Source organism: Stegostoma tigrinum, chromosome 39 (genome assembly GCF_030684315.1).
Source record: "Stegostoma tigrinum isolate sSteTig4 chromosome 39, sSteTig4.hap1, whole genome shotgun sequence".
NCBI lineage: Eukaryota > Metazoa > Chordata > Chondrichthyes > Orectolobiformes > Stegostomatidae > Stegostoma > Stegostoma tigrinum.
Window position 1 is genome coordinate 969,013 of NC_081392.1, and position 23,095 is coordinate 992,107.

Here is a 23,095-nt window from a genome sequence, read left to right on the forward strand (position 1 = left end):
TTGGGGCCACTGTTGTTTGTGATATACATAAATGATCTGGAGGAAGGTATAGATGATCTGATTAGCAAGTTTGCAGATGACTAAGGTTGGTGGAGTAGCACATAGTGAATGGGACTGTCAGAGAATGCAGCAGAATAAAAATAGATTGGAGAGTTGGGTGGAGAAATGGAAGATGGAGTTCAATCCAGGCAAATGCAAGGTGATGCATTTTGGAAGATCCAACTCAAGTGCGAACTGTACAGTAGATGGAAAAGCACTGGGGAAAATTGATACACCGAGAGGATCTGGGTGTTCAGATCCATTGTACCCTGAAGGTGGCAATGCAGGTGGATAGAGTGGTCAAGAAGGCATATGGCATGCTTTCGTTCATCGGACAGGGTATTGAATACAAGAGTTGGCAGATCATGTTACAGTTGCATGGGACTTTGGTTCGACCACATTTTGAATACTGTGTACAGTGCTGGTCGCCACATTACCAAAAGGATGTGGATGCTTTGGAGAGGGTGCAGAGGAAGTTCACCAGGATGTTGCCTGGTATGGAGGGTGCTAGCTGTGAAGGGAGGTTGAGTAGATTAGGATTATTTATATTAGAGTGACAGAGGTTGGTGGGGGGGGCCTGATTAAGGTTGACAAAATCATGAGGGATATAGACATGGTGGATAGCAAGAAGTTTTTCCCCCCCAGAGTGGGGTCTCAATTACTAGGGGTCATGATTTCAAGGTGAGAGGGGTAAAGTTTAATGGAGATATACAGGGAAAGTTCTTTATGCAGAGGGTGGTGGGTGCCTGTAACACGTTGCCGGTGGAGGTGGTAGAGGCGGGCACGGTAGTGTCATTTAAATGTATCTGGACAGATACATGAATGGGCAGGGAGCAGAGCAATACAGATCCTTGGAAAATAGGTGATAGGGGATCTGGATCGGCACAGGCTTGGAGGGCCAATTCCTCTGCTGTAATTTCCCTTTGTTCTTAATGCCAGATGTCTTATTGAATTCAAATTCCCCCATCTGCCGTGGCAGGATTCGAACCCAGATCCCCAGAACATTATCTGGGACACTGGATTAATAGTCCAGTGATAATACCACTAGACTATCACTTCTCCTAAATTCATAGCTTACTTTTTAAAGAAGGCTCACCAGACTAATGGCTGGAATAAGGGGGTTGTCTTAGTAGAAAAAGTTAGACAGGCTAGGTATATATCTGGAATTTAGAAGAGCGAGAGGCTGCTTGATTCAAATCTATAAGATCCTGAGGAGCTGATACGGTAAATGTGGAAAGGATCTCTTATTGCGTATTCAAAACAGAGATGAGGTGAAATGTTTTCTGTCATAAAGACAGGTATAGTCTGATTTTTGGTGTACAGGCTTGACAAAGGTGAAACTGAATAGTTGTTTTTTGCCACCTGCATTTTTTAAACAAAAAAAAAGTGAAAAGTGTTTAAATCATCATACCATGGTACCTGTATTAATAGCATAAGACATAGCTAAGAAACAATGTGTATCTTAATTCTGCTTCCAGCTCCTGGGTTCAGGAAAAGACAGTACTGCAAGATTGTCAAGCTTAGCATCACAAGTATCCATCTAAATACTTCTTAAATGATATGAGGGTTTCTGCCCCATCATCCTTACAGGCAGTGAGTTCCAGATTCTCACCACTGTCGATGAAAAAATAATCACTGAATATTTGTAAGACACAGGTTGATATATCTTTGTTAGGTAGGGGAATTAAGGATTATCAGGGTATATGGGAACATAAGGTTCAAAACAGACAGATCAGCCATTACCTTATTGAATGATGAAGCAAGTTCGAAGGGCTGAGTGGCCTCCTCCTGCTTTTAATTCAGCTGGTGGTATGTAATGGTCTCCTTTTGTGCTATAACAATTTTGTGATTCCACAGTGCTACCAAGCTGTGATTCCTTGGTGATGGACCTTGAGATCCCCCTCACCACCCAATGTGCTATTTTCTTCAAGAAATATTCAACATGGAGGGCTTCTGATCCACTGGCTGAGGCAGATCATTGGTGGTAATCAGCAGAAGGTTTCTGTGCCTGTGTTTGATCAGATGCCATAAGATTTAACCATTGCTTTAGTCTCTGCATCAACAATAGCGAGTCCAGGATTATTTAATGGTGTGGAGTAAAGACAACAATCTCTTCATCAATATCAGCAAAATGAAAGAGCTGGTCATTGACTTCAGGAAGCAGAGTGGAGAGCACATTCCTTTCGGCATCAATGGTACTGAGATGGAGATGGTTGAGAATGTCAAGTTCCTAGGATTGATGATCACCAACAATATCTCCTGGTCCACCCACATTGATACTACAGTCAAGAAAGTGCAGCAACATCTCTAATTCTCAGGAGGCTAAGGAAATTCGGCATGTCCATCAAAATTCTTACAAATTTTTATAGATGCACCTATCTGGATGCACCACAGCATGGGCTGGAGACTGCTCTTCCCAAGTCCAAAAGAAACTGCAGAGAATTGAGAGCACAGCCCAGTCCATCACACAGTGTCCCATCTATTGACTCCATCTATACTTCCTGCTGCCTTAGGAAAGCAACCAACATAATCAAAGACCCCTCCCCTCCCAGTTATACCCTCTTTTGTCATGCAGAAAATAAAGAATTTCGTGTACAAGTACAAAAAATTCTCACCCACTGTTATCACGCCTTTGAATGGACCTCTTTAACCTTCATGTTGATCTCTCTCTGAACCTTCTTGGCAGCTGTATCCTGCACTCTGTTTGGCCACCCTGAGGCACTTGTCTAGTACAATCTGCCAGTAAAGCAGGTAAGATAACACATCATTCTACTCTGGTACACATGACCATGAAAAATCAAATCGGCACGGTGGCTCATTGGTTAGCACTGCTGCCTCATAGCACCAGGGACCCAGGTTCAATTCCACCCTCAGGCAACCGTCTGTGTGGAGCGTGCACATTCTCCCCATGCCTGCGCGGGTTTCCTCCCACATTCCTGTGCAGGGTAGGTGGATTGACCTTGCTAAATTGCCTATAGTGTTCAGGGGTGTGTAAATTAGGTGCGTTATAGGGGCTTGGGTCTGGTTGGGATGCTCTGAGGGTTGTAGTGGACTTGGGCTGAAGGGCCTATTGCCACACTGTAGGGATTCTATGAAATCAAAGGAGAAGAGAAGCACTGGAGGAAAGCTACAGGCCACCTGAGGAATGAGTTTCTCAGCTTAAGCAGAGGTGATCTTGTCACTCACTCACTCCTTCAATACTGAAGATTCCCAGGCCGACTCCTTCCCAAATGTACCCCATTGAGCCATCACCTCTGCTGGATCAGTCCTACTAATGGAAGATGACATACACATACCTAAGGCCAGTGACAATATCCTCTGAGACATTGTTGAGAAGATATGACTCTGAGAGTATGAAAAGGTAGCTTGACTATTCTGTGGAACAGAATTTTGGCATAGGTCCTGCTTTTGTAAGTGAAGAGGTCTTTGCGGGTTCAATTGAGTGGGATGCACTGTTCTTGTTTCCAGTGTTTCAGTCAATGCCATGAAACCAGCCCACTTTTATCTCCAGAAGTCTTTTCTGTCATGGTTTTGTACAACTGAGTAACTTACTCAGTCATTTCAGATAATAGTTCCTTCAGACAACTATTAGTTTTCAGTCTGGAGTTACATGTAGATCAGACCAGCTCGGGACAGTAGATTCATTCACTGAAGAGCATGACTCATCCAGATGAGTTTTCAATAACAATCTGTAATTCCGTTATTTTTGTTATTGAGACTATGTTTTATTGCAAATTGGAATAATTGGGATTTTAAATTTCACTAGTTACACATAAAATTTACTTGTCATCAGAGGATTAATCGAGGTCTCTGGATTGCTGCTCCAGTAACAATCACTAACCGACTGTTCCTTTAAGATTATTAACCCTAGATATTAAAAGAAAGGCTGTTTAGAAGGTTTTTTTTTGGAGAGAAGGAGCTATACTTGTTCACTTATACTGCAACCTGGAAACCCATTTTCCAGCTTTCACCTGTAGCTGTCCACATGGCTCCCTATGCCTCCTTCCTCTGGCCTCCCCAGTTGGTGATGCAGACACACCATAATATTTCACCCCCTTGTCATCACTCACATGGCACTGAGAAGGCACAGTTTGCCTGGTAAGGGGGCTAGAGACTGGGGAGTCTAGTCTGTGTCCAACTTAACTGCCCACCTCAATCTTCTTATTCTCCATTCCAACCATTTTGGCAACAGAATCTGTGGGGGTGAGGGACGGGTTGGTGTTCTGTGTTTCTTAGTTATCGGACATGGGGCCTGTGCCAGAATGCTGAACTGTCTGTTCTCCTCCAGACACTGATGGAACTGTCTTTTAACCACATGGATCTTTTACCCTGAACAGTTCTGAGGAAGGATCACTGGGCCCAAAATGTTAACAGTCCATGTGCTGTATGTAGACCCAGGATGCTGTAAGGGAGCGAATTCCAAAATGTTGTCCCTATGACACTGGAGGAACATAGAACATAGAACAATACAGCTCAGAACAGGCCCTTTGGCCCTCTATGTTGCGCCGACCTGTGAACTAATCTAAGCCCATCCCCCTACACTATCCCGTCGGCATAAATGGCAAGATATTTCCAAATCAGGATGGTGAATGGCTTGGAGGGAAACCTGCAGGTGGCGGTGTTCCCATGTATCTGCTGCCCTTGTCCTTTGAGATGAAAGTTGTCATGGGTTTGATGGCATGGCAACAACATTAGAGAGGGAGCAAGCAAATGACATGCAAAATTTGTTTTCATCAATATGCATTTATTTGAAAGAGTTCCATCATTAGAACATTATACAGAAATTCTGTCAAAAGATGTAATTAAGTCTTAGAATGAAATACTATGATCTATCAATTATGAGATCTAGAGATGAGTGTGTATTTGTTTGCATTTGTGTTCCAGGATGGCACAGCTCAAAATTTCAATCTTAATCTTTACAATGCTTTTCCCATTCAGTGAGTGAGGTTAACCGAATATAGGCCACAATATTGAAATAAAACAAAGAGTGCTTTATAAAAGTCATTATAGAGTTTACAATAACATTTAAATGCAATTGCCATATTAAGATGGAGAGAAACTAACGTCTGGTGAGAGGGACAAAGGAAGTCTAGAACAAGAGGGTAGAACCTTAAAAACAAGCCATAATGTTTGGGTGGGGTGGGTTGAGGTGGCAAATGTCAAGAAGAACCATTTTACATAAAAGGTCATGGAAATCTAAAACTAGAAACCAGCGTCTTTGAGGGCTGGATGGCCTCCTCCTGCTCCTATAGTCCACTAGGGAGCATTAAACAAATACCTGGGTTCTCAGGACTGTCTGCTAGCCACCATTTTGGTATGTTACATGGATTTCAACAAGGTGCTGCAGTAAATTCATGACATTTATAAACTGTACATTTTCAGAGGAGAATGGGACTATATGGACGGCTGTCAGAGATATTTACTTGATAGACCAAATGGAGATGAGTGATGTGTAGATTAGGGGGATGGATCGGGATGGGATGTTCTGAGGGTTGGTGTAGACTTGTTGGGCCAAAAGGCCTGCCCCTGCACTGTAAGGATTCTATGATTCAGATTAAAGAATTATTCTTCTAGAAGAGAAGGATTTAAAATCATTTGTTTTTGTTTAGTGTGGATGGGGAAAAATTCTACCAAGGACAGAGATTCAGCAGAATATTTACTTCAAAATATTAGTACTGCACAAGAGAAAGACTAACATCACCAGTAACCTCTAATTGATCGATCTGATTCAGAGGCTGGATACGATGGTTGAAGTTGAAGAGATGTCTTCCATTGACTAAGATCTTGTAACAGGTTGGTTCAATCACAATCTGCATCTAACAAGACATAATTCAAGATGCATCAATAGTTCTCAACTTCTAAACACCCTTCTATGAGTTGATTAGATACACAGTCCTGCGCAACAAAGGAGAGGTATTTACATTTGATTTTCTCATGACTCTAAGAATGTACACCGAAGAGTTCATTTGGAGTGTCAAGCCTTTTGTCATTTGAAGCATCACATTTTAAATGCAGCAAGTATCCAAAATTAGCAACAAGAACAACATCAGTTTGTTGACAAGTGGTGCCTGACCAGGACATTGGGAGAATTCTCACACTATTAGAATTGTGCTATGGGATCTTTAACATCCACCTGAGCCACCAAAAATGTACAGGCAAGATCCATACTTGCTCAAAAATGCACATCAAAATCCAACTGTCTATCCATAGCTGGGCTGTGGATCTCAAAGTGCAGAATAGTGCCCATGTGTGCCACCTGATCCTACAAATACTGAGTGCATCTACATTGAGGATAGTGTTTAAACAGCAAAATCACCATTCTCAGATTCTCCTAGTTAAAAGCCACTTTCAACAGGAAATGTGAGCTGCGGTGGGCAATACTAATGCCCAAATCTACCAAGAGCAACAATCACCTCTGGATTGTTTAACATTGTATATGGTCAAGTGGTTAGGATTCCTGGTTCTCATCCAAGCCACCTAGATTTGACTCCCAGTATGGGAATATAAGTTGGGATGACATGGTGACCAGTTGTTAGCACTGCTGCCTTACAGCACCAGGAACCTGGGTTCAATTCCAACTTTGGGTCACTGTGTGGAGCTTGCATGTTCTCCCTGTATACACATGGGTTCATGTTGGGTGCACTGGTTTCATCCCATGTCCAAAAGCGTTTAGGTTGGGTGGCTTGGCCATGCTAAATTGTTCCATAGTATCCAGTAATACATAGGCTAGATTGATTAGCCCTGGTAAATGTGGGGATCGGGTTGGGGGTTTGTTGTTTGTGGAATGCACCTGTAGTCAGTGCAGACTAGATGGGCCAAGTGGCCTCCTTCCAAAATGTAGGGATCCTATGATTCTATCTATTATTGTTCACAGTGTTCAAACTCTGGCTGCAGGTTCCAATGGCAAAAACTTCAGAAATGTGCAGTGTATTCTCAGTGTAATTCACAGGGTGATTTGTTCAAGCATTCCAGATGCAGGGCAGTTGTCCCTCAGAAGTTTACACTTGCTGGCTAGTTAGTGTATTGGGGTATTCTGTACCAGATTTTTCATGGTACTTTGTTGCAATGATTATGCTCCAACGAAGGATATTGTTGCATCACAATCTTACTGAACATGGGGTCACTTTGCCCTATACAGAAACTACTGCACCTCACAAAGTATTAACTTGACAAAAAAAGGCCAGTTGGCCCATGTGATCCTTCTAAGCGTTCAAGTTTCACCCACCTGCTCTTCATCCAACCCCCATCAACAATAAGCTCCCACTCTTTGCTTCCTTGTGTTCAACAAGATTCCACTTAAAGGTATCTATGCTATTCACCTCAACCATATATGGTGGGTAATAAACTTTCATCTATCTCTGATCGATCCTGAACTCCCCAGTGGGGTTGTTAGTGACCAGATTATATTGATGGCTGCTAGTTATGGTCTCATCCACCAGTAGAAACAATTCTTCTACCTCTAACTAACAAAACCTTTCATATTCTTGGACCCTTCCAAGAGGTCACTCATATAAACAAACAAATGCAAAAGGAGCAAGAGTGGGCCATTGAGCCCTTCCAGCCTGTCCTGCCATTTAAAAAGCTCATCACCATAAAATGGTAATTTCAAATCCACTTTCCCACGCAACCCCATTAATCTTTCACCCCTTACTTACCAAGACTTGATCCTAAATTTACCTCAAAAATATCAAAGAACTCTGCTACTGCCAACTTTTCCGCCATCTCTCTGTTAAATGGGCAATGATTTATTTTTAAAGAGTGACCCCAGTTCTAGATTCTTCCATAAGAGCAATCAACCCTGTTAAGACCCCTCAGAGCCTTATATGTTTCAAACGAGTCACCTCTTACCTTCCAACTTCTCAATCTCTCTTCTAGAGCAAAGAGCCCCAGCCTATTCAATCTGCTGGCTCCAATCTCCCAGTTCTGGTATCATGTTAGTGAATCCATTTTAGCAAATGGAGAGCGGGCTATGCAATGTATATCATGTGGCTTAACCAAGGTTCTTCACATTCATTGTAACCTTTCAGCATTTCAATTCCAAACCTTGTGGAATTGCTGAACGACAAAATTGCTATGGTGTGGCAGGAGGCCATTCATCCCATCATGCTTGCGCCAGGTCTACTACCTATTGCCTATCTCAAGCCATTTCCCCATATTCCTGTAACACCATTACTGACCAAGTAATCACCCAATGTCCTCTTGAATGTTGCGATTGAACCTGCCTCCACAATATTTCCAGGCAGGGCACACCTTACCCTGCCTTCTCGCTGTGTGAAAAAGATTCTTCTTACATCACCATTACTTCATTTTCAATCACTTTAAATCAATGCCCTCTCATTTGTGTTTCTTTTACAAATAGAAATGGTTTTACCCCATCTACTCAATCCATCTCCCTGGCCCTACACTCATCCCTGGAACATCTGGATAACAAGGGTACCTATGTCAGGTTCCTTCTTTTTGACTAAAACTCTGCCTCCAACACTACAGTTCCAGCTAAACTAATCTCCAAACTCCAAGACGTAGATCTCTATTCCACTGTATAAACTGGATTCTCAACTTGCTGACCCACACACTGCAATCAGTGAGAATAGGCAACAACACCTCCACCACAAAATCCTCAACACCAGCACCCTGCAAAGTCGCATACTCAGCCCCTTATTAAATTCTCTATATAACCATGACTGTGTGGCTAAATTTCATCCAAACTCCATCTATAAGTTTGCTGACAACACCATCACAGTAGGGCAGATCTCAAACAATGATGAAACAGAATACAGAAAAGAGATAGAGTGTTTTTGGTGTTGGTAAGATAGCAATCACTCCCTCAACATCAGCAAAATGAAAGAGCTGGTCATTAACTTCAGAAAACAAGCTGAAGGAGATACCCCTGTCTACACAATGGTGTGAGGTGGACATGGTTGAGAGCATCTCAAATTCTTAGGAGTGATGCTCACCAATAATCTGTCATGGTTCACCCATATTGATGCAATGGTCAAGAAAACACAACAACATCTCTAAATCCTCACAAGGCTGAGGAAATCCTGTAAAGATTCTCAACAATTTTATAGATGCTCCAGAGAATGCATTCTATCCAGATACATCACTGTTTGGTATGACAACTGTCTGCCAAGGACTGTATGAAATTACAGAGAGTTGTGAACACAACCCTGTCCATAATGCCTTCCATCAATAGACTCCATCTATATTTGTTGCTGCCTTGGCCAGTGAAGTAGTTGACACTACTTCAGTAAATGTTTTTAAAGCTGAAGTAGACTTTTTTGAACAATGAAGGAATTAAGGGATATGGTGAGAGCATGGGTACGTGGATCTGAGTCCATGAAAAGGTCAGCCATGATCTTATTGAGTGGCGGAGCAGGCTTGAAGGGCCGGACGGCCTCCTAGTTCTCATGTTCTTATGTCCAGCCAACACAATCAAAGACTCCTCCCACCTCAGTTATAATCGCTTCCAACCTGTTCTGTCAGGCAGAAAATTCAAAAGCTTAAACACACATACAAACAGATTCAAGAACAGCCTCTTCCTGCAGTTATTAGACTTCTGAGTGGAGCTCTCAATTTTTTAAATTTAATGTGGATCTCATTCTTTATGCACCCTCTCTGCAACTGTAACATTGTATTCATTGCTCTGTTCTATTACCCTAGTGCACTTTATATATGATACACTATACAGCACACAAAACAAAACACTGTACCTAGGCACATATGACAATAATAAAACAAAACAAATCAAATCCAGCCTTCTAATGATATTGAAAACCTCAATCATATCTCCTCTGAGCTTTCTTCTCTCTAGGGAACAGTCCCAGCTTTTTCAACTATTCTAACAGCTGAAGTTTCTCATATTTGAAACTATTCACAGCAAATCACCTCTACATTCTCTCTGATACATTCACATTTTTCCTGTCGCCTACAACCATCTTAAATAAAAGAACCAAAAGAACTGCAGATGCTGTAAATCAGGAACAAAAACAAAGTTGCTGGAAAAGCTCAGCAGGTCTGGCAGCATCTGTGGAGGAGAAAAAAGAGTTAACGTTTCAGGTCTGGTGACCCTTCCTCAGGACACATATGAAATATTCCAGCTGAAGTCTAACAAGTGTTTTGTACATATTCAACATCATTCCCTTGCTCTTGTACTGTATTAACAAAGCCAAAGACGCTGTGCACTTTATTAATTTCTCTCTCCACTTATCCTGTTACCTTAAATGATCTGTGCACTTACACACCCAGCTCATTCTGCCTCTACAATCCCAAAAAATTATACTCCCTATTTTGTATTGTCTTTCAGTGTTCTTCTGGTCAAAGTGCATTACCTCACACTTCTCTGAATCGAAACTAGTCTGCCACTTATCCATTCACTGTAACTTGTAAACATCCTTTTGACATCCACCCTATCCTCCTCACGATTCTTCCAAGTAGTGTTATCTGAAATCTTGGAAATTGTCCACTGCACACCCAGATCTGAATCATTAATATACAGGAAAAGTTAGGGTCCCAAGATTGACCCCTGGGGAGCTACACACTACAAACATTCCTTCAGCCTGAAATATACCTACTGATAATTATTCCTGTTTTTTATCTCTTAACCAATTTTGAATCTTGTTACCAGTGTCCCTTTCATTTAGTGACCCATGACTTTCCTCACAAAACTGTTGTCAGTCAAATGCTTTCTGAAAATCCATGCATCCCACAGTGTTACCCTCATCAACCCTTACTGCCACCACTTCAAAAAGACTCCAGCAAGCCCAGGCATGCAGATTGATTTAAGACAGTTTTATACTGGACTGGATTTATACTACAGTCTGCACTGGCCTGATGTGATGCTAGATCCACACCTGGGAGACTAGGATGGGAGACAGCCAGGTGTGGAGGAGGGATCTCATCTGCCCAGCCTCAAGTGCTTGAGCTGCAGTCAAGTGGGGTGCTTGACTTCAAAATAAATCCCAAACCACATTTGGTCAACATGAAAACAGAATGCACTGGGAGAAAGGTATTAGGAATGTTCCTCTCAACAGGAAACTCTTAAGTATTGTTCCAGTATTGAACTCAAGATTAACACACACAGTCCTCCAAAACCAGCCTATTCACAGCAAATAAAAGCTGGAAACTGAAATAAAAATATTGTATTGGAGAAACTCAGCAGGTCTGACAGATTTTGTGGAGAGAAAATGAGAATTAAGGTTCCAAGTTCAGAACAGTTCTAAAGAAGAGTCATACTGGATTTGAAACATTAACTTTGTTTCTCTCCACAATCTCACCAGACCTGCTGAGTTTCTCCAATATTTTGTTTTTAATTCATGCACAGCAAGTCTGATCAGGACCACTCAACACACAGAAAGCATACCTCAAATGTTTGACCAGGTAAAAATGGGAGAAATGGCAGGCTCCTCTCCTCCGTGCCCCAGTTCTTGTTAATGCAACTGTTCCTCACCACTGCATTTTCATCGAATCTTTGATTGATGTGGAGGGCAATGTTATCATAATAACTCACCTTCAGATTAATGGTAAATCTGAAATGAAACAGGCACAACATCAACTGGGAAATGATTTGATTTTCGTGAAGGATAGAATGGCTGAGAGGTTTAGGTAGAGAATTTTAGAACTTAGGGACCGTCAATGGTGAGGCAAAGGAAATCAGGGATAATAACATTCATCTACTTTTTAAACATGATGTGGTTTTCCATCTCTAAATCACTCTTTCAAGAAATCAACCACATCTAATGTGTAAAAAAGGGTATGTTCTACTCTTCTCTAATCCTTTCAAGAATTACTTAACATCTATGACTCTAGTTTATTAAAATTTTTGTTAAAAGAAGTAGGTGCTTCCTGCATACTCTTAGCTGGGCTTTGCATAAATTTACGCATCTCAATTACACCTTCCTGAGGCCTCCTGTGTTCTAATAAGAACAGTATTACAACAGGTGACCCAAGGAACATGTTCACTCCCTGATGATTGAACGGCAGAGTCACTTACATGAAGCATTCAAGTTGAGACTAAGTAAAAGCAATGTTAAAAACATAGAACAATCTTTCTAGTAATAAAAATAGACAAACAAATTCCATAAGTAACTGGGGAGCAGTGGATTAGATATCAAACCTGGAGTAATGTTGCATTCAAATTGTATTGAAATTACAAACAAATTCACTGCTCTTACATTATGGGCACTTACATCAACATTATCACTGAAAGAGATAATGGGAACTGCAGATGCTGGAGAATCCAAGATAACAAAGTGTGAAGCTGGATGAACACAGCAAGCCAAGCAGCATCTCAGGAGCACAAAAGCTGACGTTTCGAGGCTCTCTGATGAAGGGTCTAGGCCCAAAACGTCAGCGTTTGTGCTCCTGAGCTGCTGCTTGGCCTGCTGTGTTCATCCAGCTTCACACTTTGTTATCTTATCACTGAAAGAACTTAATTTGGAAACCAAACCATGTAACGCAGAGCATTCCAAACTGGGAATCATGCCAAAATGTTGGGGGCATGACCTACAGCAGCAACAGCCACCATGGAGTGACGACCAAGTGACCAGCTGTGGAGTTATTCAAAATGCCTAAATGACCCAAAGCAAACCCAAACTCAAAACCCAGGCTGCTGTAGTAAAATGGTCTGACCCTACCATCCCACCTTCATGAATTTTCTCAGGTCTTAGGGGCCATGACGATATTGCATCCTTGAAATGGGATCCAATTAAGAAAAAGGTTTGGAACTGCTGATCTTTTTTGAACTATTATTATTATTCATGGGATGCAAACGTCACTACCAGGCCATTCTGAATTACTCAGACAGCAGGTCAGAGTCAACCTCATTGCTGTGGATCTGGAGTCACATGTAGGCCAGATGACTAAGGATGGCAGATTGCCTTTTCCAGTAGTGAACCAGATGGGTTTTTATGAAAATCAACAGTGGTTACATGGTCAGCTTTTTAATGCCTGATTTTTATTGAATTCAGATTTCGCCATCTGCTATGGTGGGATTTAAGTACATGTCATCAGCCTGGGGTTCTGGATTGCTAGTCCAGTGACATCACCACAACACTACAAAGGAGAAATAAGGATATGTAAAAGGCCAAAATTAAGAGAAGCATGGAGACTAGAGAATCTAAGGGTGGTGATGTTTATGAAGATTCAGCAGAATGAGACTACGAGAGGAATTGAGCGCAAGGCTGAGAATTGTGAAATTGAGGTGTTGGCCAAACTGGCTTGTCCTACAATGGGGTTCAAATCGTTTCACACAATTTGTAAAGAACGTTAAACAGTTTGCTTTTAAAAAGAGTCTTCTTTTCAATTTCCGCACCTGTATGGTTTGGCTTTCACAGTCCCAATAATTTTTATTTTCTGCTGTGGCTTGATATTTCCTATGTATGCCTGGTATGGAACCGTCTGAAAAACAAATGGTAGTCTGTCAGATGGAGGTGATTCCAAGTCTCTCACTTCCAGAGGACTCCAGCTTTGTTTTTTCATCAGTGGAGTGTGTGAAGAATGCAACAGTGGCAAAACTGATACCTGGAGATTCCCAGACACTGGATTCCAGGAAATTTGAATCAAGATTTATTTAATTATTCTTTTTAGCTTGCATTAGTGCAGGATTCTTTTACACCAGAAAATGACACTCCAAGGGAGTCTAACCACCACAGGAAGTGGTAACAGGTCATGGAGAGCAAGTGGATGAGGTGCATTTCAAAAAGCCTCTGCTTTACAATAAAAACTGAAAGAACTGTGGATGCTGTAAATCCAAAACAGAAATAGAAGTTTCTGGAAAACCTCAGCAGGTCTGGCAGCATCTCTGAAGAGAAATCAAAGTTTTGAGTCCAGTGGCCTTTCCTTAGAACCAGAGGAAGGGTCACTGGACCAAAATGTTAACTCTGATCTCTCTTCACAGATGCTGCCAGACCTGCTAAGCATTTCCAGCAACTTCTATTTTTGCTTCTGCTTACAATGAATCAGGTCAAATGGCAGAGAGCAAGGGTTTGCAGGGCAGGGAACAGAGAGCCAAAGACCAAGAGAGGGACAGTGAGCATTGAAAAGCAAGGTGGTTGGGGGAATACAGACAGGAGCGGAATAGAGAAGGGTGGTAAGGAAGAATGGAATGAAGTGGAAGTGAGAGAAAGGTTGGTGAGAAGGTTATGGGAGAAAGAGAGGGAGGGAGGTTGATAGTGAAGGGAGGGCAGAGAAATGAGAGTGGGAAGAGACTGGGGCAGAGAGAATGGAAGTAAGGGAAAGTGAGTAGTAGAGTAATTAAAACAAAGAACTGTGATTGCTGGAAATCTGAAACAAAAACAGATTGCTGGAGAAAGTCAGCAGGTCTGGCAGCATCCTTGGGAAGAAAGCAAGAGCTAACATCTTGAGTCCGGTGACTCTTCATCAGAGTAGAGGAGGCCGAGGTGGAGTGGGGATGTGAATGGGGTGTGCAACCATGGTTAGGAATTACAGCGAGACAGGAGAGAGCAAGATGGTAGGGGAACAGAAACTAAAATCATGCCTCCCTCCTAACACAAAAATATGTAAAATATAAATTAAATTTATACATTGTTCCCAGCAATAACTTCCATCTCTTTCCCTCTTTGTCTACTGTAATATGTCATTCACTTGCAGCAGAAATAAGTAGATTATCCAACTTTAATATTGCACAAAAGAGAGAACAGGTTTTACAAAAAGCTGAACTAAATGCTCACTGGATTAGAGACGGTCACTTGACTGGGTGGTTTCTGAAAAACAAAAGAAAAGGTTAGTATTTGATTTTTCATTGAACACACAGATGGATTCGCAGATGGCAACACCAACCCTGCAAGCTCTCCTCCAAGCCACTGACCATCCTGATTTGGAAATATGTTGCCATTCCTTCAGTATCATTGGGTCAAAATCCTGGAACTCCCTCCCTAAAGGCATTGTGGATCCACCTTCAGCGCATAGACTGCAGCAGTTGAAGACAGCAGCTCACCAGTCTCTTCTCCAGGAAAACTAGAAATTGTTAAAAAATCCTGATCCACCCAAGTGACATCTTCAATCCCTGATTGCATTTTTTTAAAATGCGCAAATTCCCTAAATCTGTCATTCATTCACACAATGTGGGTGTCATCACCTAGGCCAGCATTTATTACCTGCCCCTAACTGCCTTCAAGAAGGTTGTAGTGAGCTGCCCCTTCAATCCTTGAGGTGTAGGTATGCCCACAATGCTCTTAGAGAGGGGTTTTAGAAATTCGACCCAGCAACACTAAAGGAACAATGATATATTTCAACATCAGGATGGTGAGTTGTTTGGACAGTAAATGGTGTCTCCACATATCTGCTGCCCTTGATTTTCTAGGTAGTAGAAATCATGGGTTTGGAGTGTATTGGCAAAGGAATCTTGGTGAGTTGTTGCAGTTCATCATGTAGACAGTAACTGTATCACTGGTGGAAAGAGTCAATTTCTAATGCACTTTTTCAGATTTCTCATGGACGGAGTGATTCATTTGTTTTTGTAGTGATTTGGATACATTTAGGCAGGCAGTAAGATGTAACTTTTTCATCAGTACCAATGTTGAAGGTGGGGCAAATAACTACATCAGATGAGAGTTGGAGTTGCAAATTTTAACAATGTGTTCAACTTTGTGAACGTTTAAGCGAATTGAAGTCAAATGCAATTCAACAATGGCAAAGATTGCTTGTAATAAGCACAGCTGCCTGATGAAAGAGTCGATGTCTACGTCCACCTTAACGTGTGATGGTTTACACAGTGAGTATCAACACCACAAACTAATCCTGAGCCTTACTTCACCCCAGTGCAGAAGCCCCTTGTTATTCCAACATAGAAAGAATAAAACACAACAAAAGTGATCAGATTCAAACAAAAATCAAAGACAGGTCATGCACCAGAGCAACAAGTCAGAGCTAATCAGCATTCTCACTGGTGTGAGAAATTCAGCCAGTCCCAAGCAGGATGAGTGAGGGGAAAGGATGAAACAATCAGTTAAACCCCCAGGCTTCAAGGTTAAACTCAGCACTAATGGTGGCACCTGGATGAAAATGTTGGTGTCAGACTCAAATACGGAACATGGCTCTCTCCCTGATCCTCAGGATATGATTGGAGATCTACCTTATGCAGAACAATAATGTTTTAACTTCAATCCCAAATCCATTTGAATTTCAAATCAAACTTTTCAGTAGCACCTCCTAGTTAGGCTCAGAGAGGGAGAGAGAATGGGGGTGGCATAGTGGCTCAGTGGCTAGCACTTCTACCTCGCAGCACCAGGGGACCTGGGTTCAGTTCCAACCTCAATAACTGTCTTTGTGGATTTGCATGTTTTTCCTGTGCATACATGGATTTCCTTCAGGTGGTCTGGCTTCCTCTCTGTCGAAAGATGTACAGACTTAGGTGGATTAGCCATGGGAAATGCAGTTACAGGGATAGGTAGGTGGTTCTGGGTGGGATGCTGTTTGGAAAGTGGGGTGGAGGATTGGCATGGACTTGATGGATAAAATGGCCTGCTCCCACACTGTAGCAATTTTATGATATTAATGTGAAAGCAATGTATCTAGGAGCTCCTTGTGTTAGTCCAACATATTACAGTCACCATTTTACAGGAAATACATAGAGTTGTAGAGTTGTATAGCATGGGGAAACAGACCCTTCAGTCCAACTCATCCATGAGGACCATATATCCTAAAATGAGGTCTAGTCCCATTTGCCAGCATTTGGCCTATTACCATTACCCTTACCATTCATGCACACATCCAGGTGCCTTTTAAATGTTGTAATTGTAAACACATCCACCACTTCCTCTGGCAGCTCATTCCACACACGCACCACCCTCTACATGAAAACGTTGCTCCTTATGTCCCTTTTAAATCATTCCCCCTCTCCTTAAACCTATGCCTTCTAGTTTTGGAGTCCACTACCCTGGGGATTTCGTGCTCCTCTTCATTTTATAAATCTCTATAAGATTACGCCTCAGCCTCTGACACTCCAGTGAAAATAGCCCCAGCCTATTTAGCCTCTCCCTACAGCTCAAACCCTCCAATCCTGGCAACAATCGTCATAAATATTTCCTGAACCCTTTCAAATTTAATAACTTCTTTCCTACAGCATGGACACCAGAATTGAACGCAGTATTCTAAAAATCGCCTAGCCAATGTCCTGTACAAACAACTCCTATACTGAATGCATTGACCAATGAGGTGAGCCTGACAACCACCTTCGTTACCACCCTATCTACCTGCGACTCCACTTTCAAGAAATTATAAACCTGCATCCCTATGTCCCTTTTATCAACAACATTCCCCAGGGCCCTCCTGATAACTGGATAGGTTCTACCCTGATTTGCCCTACCAAAATGCAATACCTTACATTTATCTAAATTAAACTCCAACTGCCTTTTCTCTGCCCATTGGCCCATTTGATCAAGGTCCCATTGTACTCTGAGGTAACCCTTCACTGTCCACTACATTACCAATTTTGTTATCACTAACTACACCTCTAATATTCACATCATTTATATAAATGACAAAGAGCAGTGGACCCAGTACTGATCCTTGCTGCATATCTCAGGTTACAGGCCTACAGTCTAAATAACAACCCTCCACCACCACTGTCTACCTACTACCTTCAAACCAATTTTGTATCCAATTGGCTTGCTCCCCCGGATTCAATGTAATCTAACCTTGCTAACCAGTCTACCACATGGAACCTTATTGAATATCTTGTTAAAATCCATACAGACTACATCCACTGCTCTGCCTTCATCAATTTTTTTTGCCATTTCTTCAAAAATCTCAAGTTTGTGAGATACTATTTCCCACGCACAAAGCCATGTTGACTTTCCCTAATCAATCACAATCACAATCACAACCAGAGATAAGCAGAGGGAATTTAAAAGGATGTTGCCAGGAATGGACAATTTCATGATGCAGGATGACTGGATAGGCTGAGGCTGCTGCATTTGGAACAGAGGTGGCTGAGAGGGAGGTTTAATAAATTATTTTCATTTAACCTGTTTTTTTTAATCAACCTGCCCAGAGATATTATTACACACATCTGGAGCAGGTGGGATTTGAACCCAGGTCTCGGGACACTATTACTGTGTAACATGAGGCCCAAGAGAGAGATTTATTTTTTGTTGAACATATTTTTCTAATCAACCTGTTCGGAGATGTTATTAAACACCTCTGGAGCAGGTGGAACTTGAACCCTGTGGTTTAGGGGTAGAAACAATAACATGGCACCACAAGAAGGCTGGGAAGTCTAGGGTCATAATTTTTTGACATATTTTTCTAATCTTGCACCACAAGAAGGAGATTTAAAAGAGGTTGTGCAAATTTGAAGCTGTTTAATTAGAAGCTAGATGGATGGAGTGGGCTTATTTCCCTTTAGCGAGATCAATAGGTAGGAAGCATTGAGTTAACATAACTAACTTAGATTACAGGATTTAAGGCTTCTTGTGGTGCAGTGGTAGTGTCTCTACACTCCCTGGTTCAAGTCTCCACCTGTTCCTGAGGTGTGTCATAGCATTTCTGAACAGACTGAATAGAAAACAGATTAAAGGAGTGTTCTGTTTACCTGGAGAGTGTTCAGTGTCTGGAACATCACTGCCAAGAAGAGTGATAGAAGCAAGAACTCTCATCAAAATGAAAACAAAAGTATTTGGATTTACAGTTGAAATGCTGTAACCTACAGGGTTATGGACCCAGTGCTGGCAAGTGGAATTAGGCTGGGGACAAGACAGTAATGGCCTCCTTCTTTGCTGTAAATATTCTGTGTTGCTAACTAACTGAGTTCACCCTGATCAGCCTGTTCTGTAGCCAATGCCACTACTTAGGAAACAAGTCACAGAATCACGGAAGTTTTATGGAATGGAAAGTGATCATTCAGCACATTGTGTCTGCACCAGTTTGTTAAAATGAGTCAAAAGTCAATTTGAGACACTCCTCTAGTTTGTTCAGCTTGTTGCCATAGTAGCAGTACATGAGTAAATATGCCTGTCCAGATCTGGCTCTAATTTGGTTTCGACCTTTCCAAACCTTCAGCAGCCACCACACCAGCAAGACACTTAAATTGCCCATGTGATACCATCCAACTCACCTTGGAGCGATTTCGCCTGCCGCCTGGAACCATTAGTGGAAATCCCTATGATGGGTTGGAGAAATGTCAATACATCTACAAAGGTCACACTGGACATGAGCAGCCTGCACAGGGCTCCTATCTCCATCTTCCTGCCAGCCTCCTCAAGTGCCTGAGTGGCTGGATGGTTTATTCTACTGCCTCTTTGTTCTCATGGTTTGCTCTTGACATGAGCTTATGTTGCAGCTGAGGGAAATGAAGATGAGGGGTGTGGGGAGTATTGAATAACCTTGGCAGAGAGTGGGGGTGTCCTTTCACATAAACTGGACTGACCCATCCAAATTATGGGGGCCACTCTCAAGAGAATGTTCAAGGCCAAAGTCTCTCTGTAGGGACTGTTCACAGCTCAGCATGATTTGTTTTTCTCATCATAGGAAGCTCTGAGTACTGTCCAACTTCAATATCTGTATTTTTGTTGTTTTATTGTTGTTGCTTTCCAGGTGTATGTAAAACATTTGACATTGAACTATTGAACAGTGACTCAGTCTCGGTGACAACTCAAACAAGTTCCTTTGGCTTATTTAGCTCAGACCATTGCATCATTCAGTTAAAACACATTTTTGTACAGTGTTTAATACCTGCTAAGATAGAATTAATGTTTAAACTGTGAGACTTACAACATCTTTGCATGGTGCACGATAAGGAAAAGCAGGATTGGAGCCAAATACAGACTGAACCTAGGAAGAAAACACAACATAATATCATCCACAAAAGCTGTGGAAGAGAGGAGGAAAAGAAGCCTCGGAAATGACACACATCTCTCAATCAAAGCAAATCTTTGTCTGAAAACTTAGTTTTAAGATCACTCCAGGAGCTAAACCTGTTTACAAAAGGCTGCAGTATCAACATGACCCTGCAAGTGGCAGTATTGAGCTCCTGAAATTCTCGTTCTCATTAACATCACTGTATGTTAATACAGCACCTTTAATGTGGTAAAATACCTCAAGGTTACATACAAGCATTATCAAACAAAATGTGACACCAAAATAAATAAGCCAAGAATTGACTTTAGAAGAATGAGGGAGCCCTGAAGGGAATTGATGGGGGAGATGCAATAGGATGTTTCTTCTTGGAATAAGAAGCACCATTTAAAAATAAGGATCTCCTAATTAAGATGTTGAGTTGAGAAGATTCTCCCTTCTGAGACGGTCATTAGTTTGTGGAATTCTCTTCACCAGAGAGTAGTGGAGGTTGGGCCATTGGATACTTTAGGACTGATTTTGATAGGTTCTTAATTGATAAGGGAATCAAATGTTATAAGATATAAACTGGAAAGTGAAGTTGAGGCCACAGTCAAAACTTTAAAATTGGTCAATATTCGGAAACGAGGCTGTGTGACTGCCGGCTGCACTATTGTGGGGATCCAGCAGGTACGCAGTGATGGAGAAGCCCCAGCCTCTGACCTTGTCCAACAAGCAGGAGGTGTATATTGCCTGTGCGGGTGAAAAAAGGGACTGCAGGGTAGATGAGCAAAATGACTACGATACTATGGTTACGGAGGCCACTCCAGTGGGGGAACAAAAATAAATGAGGTATAAATGGGAGACAGTTTAGTCAGGGAGATAGACAGTTACACCGGAAACTGCAAAGATCGTGTTGCCTGCCTGTTGTCAGATGTAAAGCCATCTCCTCTTGGCTGAAGGTGGACTTGGAGAGGGAGCAGAAAGATTCAGTGGTCCACGTGGGAACCAAAGACAGAGGTAAAATTAGTAGTGTGGAACACGAGTAGAACTGAAGTTCTGCATTTCAATTTGGAGAAATTACATTTCAAATGAAAAGGCAGAACATGAAAGGTGATCATCTGGATTGTCACATAAGCAATGTGTCAAATGGCTTAGGGCCAAGCATGTGGCTCAAAGATAGGTGTGTGAGAAAGAAGTCTCCATTCAAGGAGCATTGATGTTTGTACTTAGACTCACAGAAGCGTTGCAGTGAAGAAGGTGACCATTTGGCCCATCATGTCTGCATTGTCTCTTCAAATGAACATCATGACTTAGTCCCATTCCCTGCTTTTATCCCCCCATACCCTATAGATTTTTTACTTGCAAATGATTATCTAATGTTCTCAGGGAAGAGGTAAATATTCTGGTCCACTTAAACTGGGCTCAGACCAATGCCCACTCAATTATATAACTAAAGCTATGGACAGGGCTTTAAATAGTTCTCAAATGTTTTCAAAGCATGCAATATGTTCATGGCTAAATTTGGTGCTTCAACCCCATTTTCTTGTGTGCTGTTCAAATCTCTTGATTCTGACAGAGAATTTAAAAACCTGACTATCCCAATCTAAAATATATTCAATACTGGAGCAACCATAACCACTGGGGGCTGAAAATTCCTCAAATTCGCAACACTGAGCGAATAAACTTTTCCTCATCTAAGTCCAATCCTTTACCCTGGAATAGTGCTCCTTTTGTTCTAGATAGCCCAAGCAGAGCTAAAGTATGTCTATGTCTACTCAATGTCTACTCAGTCAAGCCCCCTTCATAAACCTCAGCTCATTCTGAAGAAATGTCATACCACACCTGAAATACTAACGAAGTTGCACTTTCCACAGATGCTACCAGACTTGTTGGGTTTGTCCGGCATTCTCTGTGTTGTTTCAGATTGCCACTATCTGCACCATTTTTGCCTTTACTTGTCACAGTCTTGAATCTTATGATGTGATCACCTCTTAGGCCATTCATAACAGGCAGAATACTAACCATATTCAACCAACCAGTGCTTACAAAACTCAGAACATAATATCCAACATTAAACATGATCTTGCAGTTGTTCAGTACTTACAAGATAACCCCCAAAGTACTACTAATTACACTGACAAATGACTTAGGGATTATTAGACATGGATTCAGGACCCTGTGCCCTACAGAAAGAACGTTTCCATGCATTGAGTCTTTTTCACCTGAACAAAAGCTGTGAGACAACCATTGTCCAGTGTATTCACCATGGCAACATCTTGATCAATCAGAGGCATTTCTGAAGAAGGGTCCAGACCTGAAACGTCAGCTTTCCTGCTCCTCTATGCTACTTGGCCTGCTGTGTTCATCCAGCTCTATACCTTGTTATCTCAGATTGTCCAGCATCTGCAGTCCCTTTTATCTCTGGTAGTTAACTGTCCCCTGGTGCATTTTCTATGGCAATGCCCCGACCAATCAGAATCCATTCACCAATCAATTAGCACTTTCTTCTAATGCAGTATTAATTGTTGTTTCCTTTGCAACTTGGTATTTTTGTGATTCTGTCCTGGTGAGCACAAGATGAAAAACTTTAACGGCATGCCTTTTTTCTCACAGCTAAACTGAAATGTTTCATTAGTGAAAAGATCATAGAAGGCTAGAAGTCTCTTCTGCAAATGACCATTGATGCTATATCAATGGTTACATTTAAAACTGATATCAATAGATTTTTGTTAACCAATAGCATTAAGGGATATGTGATGAAGTTAAGTTTATTGGAATTAGGTCACAGATCAGTCCACTAACATTTCATTAGCCTCCCTAACAGCTTGCTACACATGCCTTCGGTGAATTATCAACAAGCATGTCTAAAATTCTTTGTCCGTCGATACTTTCCAACCTCTTATCATTTAAGAAATATTCTGCACATCTGTTCCTCCTACCTCACATTTCTCCACAATATATTCCAAATGCCACATTCAGCCCGACTATGCTTTACGTCTTCCTCACAACACATATTCCCAGTTAGCTTTGTATCATCTGCATTTGGAAATATTATTGGTCCCCACATCTAAATCATTGATAGCTGGGGTCCAAGTACTGATCCCACTAGTCACAGCCAACCAACATGACAATGACCCTTTTATTCCTATTCTCTGTTTTATGCTAGTTATCCAATCCTGAATCCTTGCCAGTACATTACCTCCTATTATATGTTTTAATTTTGCTAATTAACCTTCTGAGGGGACACTTAACAAATGCCTTT

The 23,095-nt window shown here is 41.6% G+C and overlaps 1 protein-coding gene across 2 annotated transcripts in view; it reads right to left on the minus strand.

The window, feature by feature from the left end:
• Positions 1–4,776: 4,776 nt before the first annotated feature.
• The window catches only part of LOC125447886 (galectin-9B-like), a 40,001-nt gene continuing 21,682 nt past the window's right edge, over positions 4,777–23,095 (minus strand). Inside the window, exons 6-11 of one of the 2 annotated variants that reach the window (XM_048522682.2) lie at positions 19,768–19,827; positions 19,112–19,156; positions 14,727–14,759; positions 13,349–13,434; positions 11,399–11,564; positions 4,777–5,855 (exon numbers count right to left, since the gene is read on the minus strand). In XM_048522682.2, coding sequence (XP_048378639.2) covers positions 5,709–5,855; positions 11,399–11,564; positions 13,349–13,434; positions 14,727–14,759; positions 19,112–19,156; positions 19,768–19,827 — 537 coding nt within the window. In that variant the 3' untranslated portion in view covers positions 4,777–5,708. The remainder of the gene's footprint in view (positions 5,856–11,398; positions 11,565–13,348; positions 13,435–14,726; positions 14,760–19,111; positions 19,157–19,767; positions 19,828–23,095) is intronic. The other variant, XM_048522683.2, reaches the window with a different exon arrangement.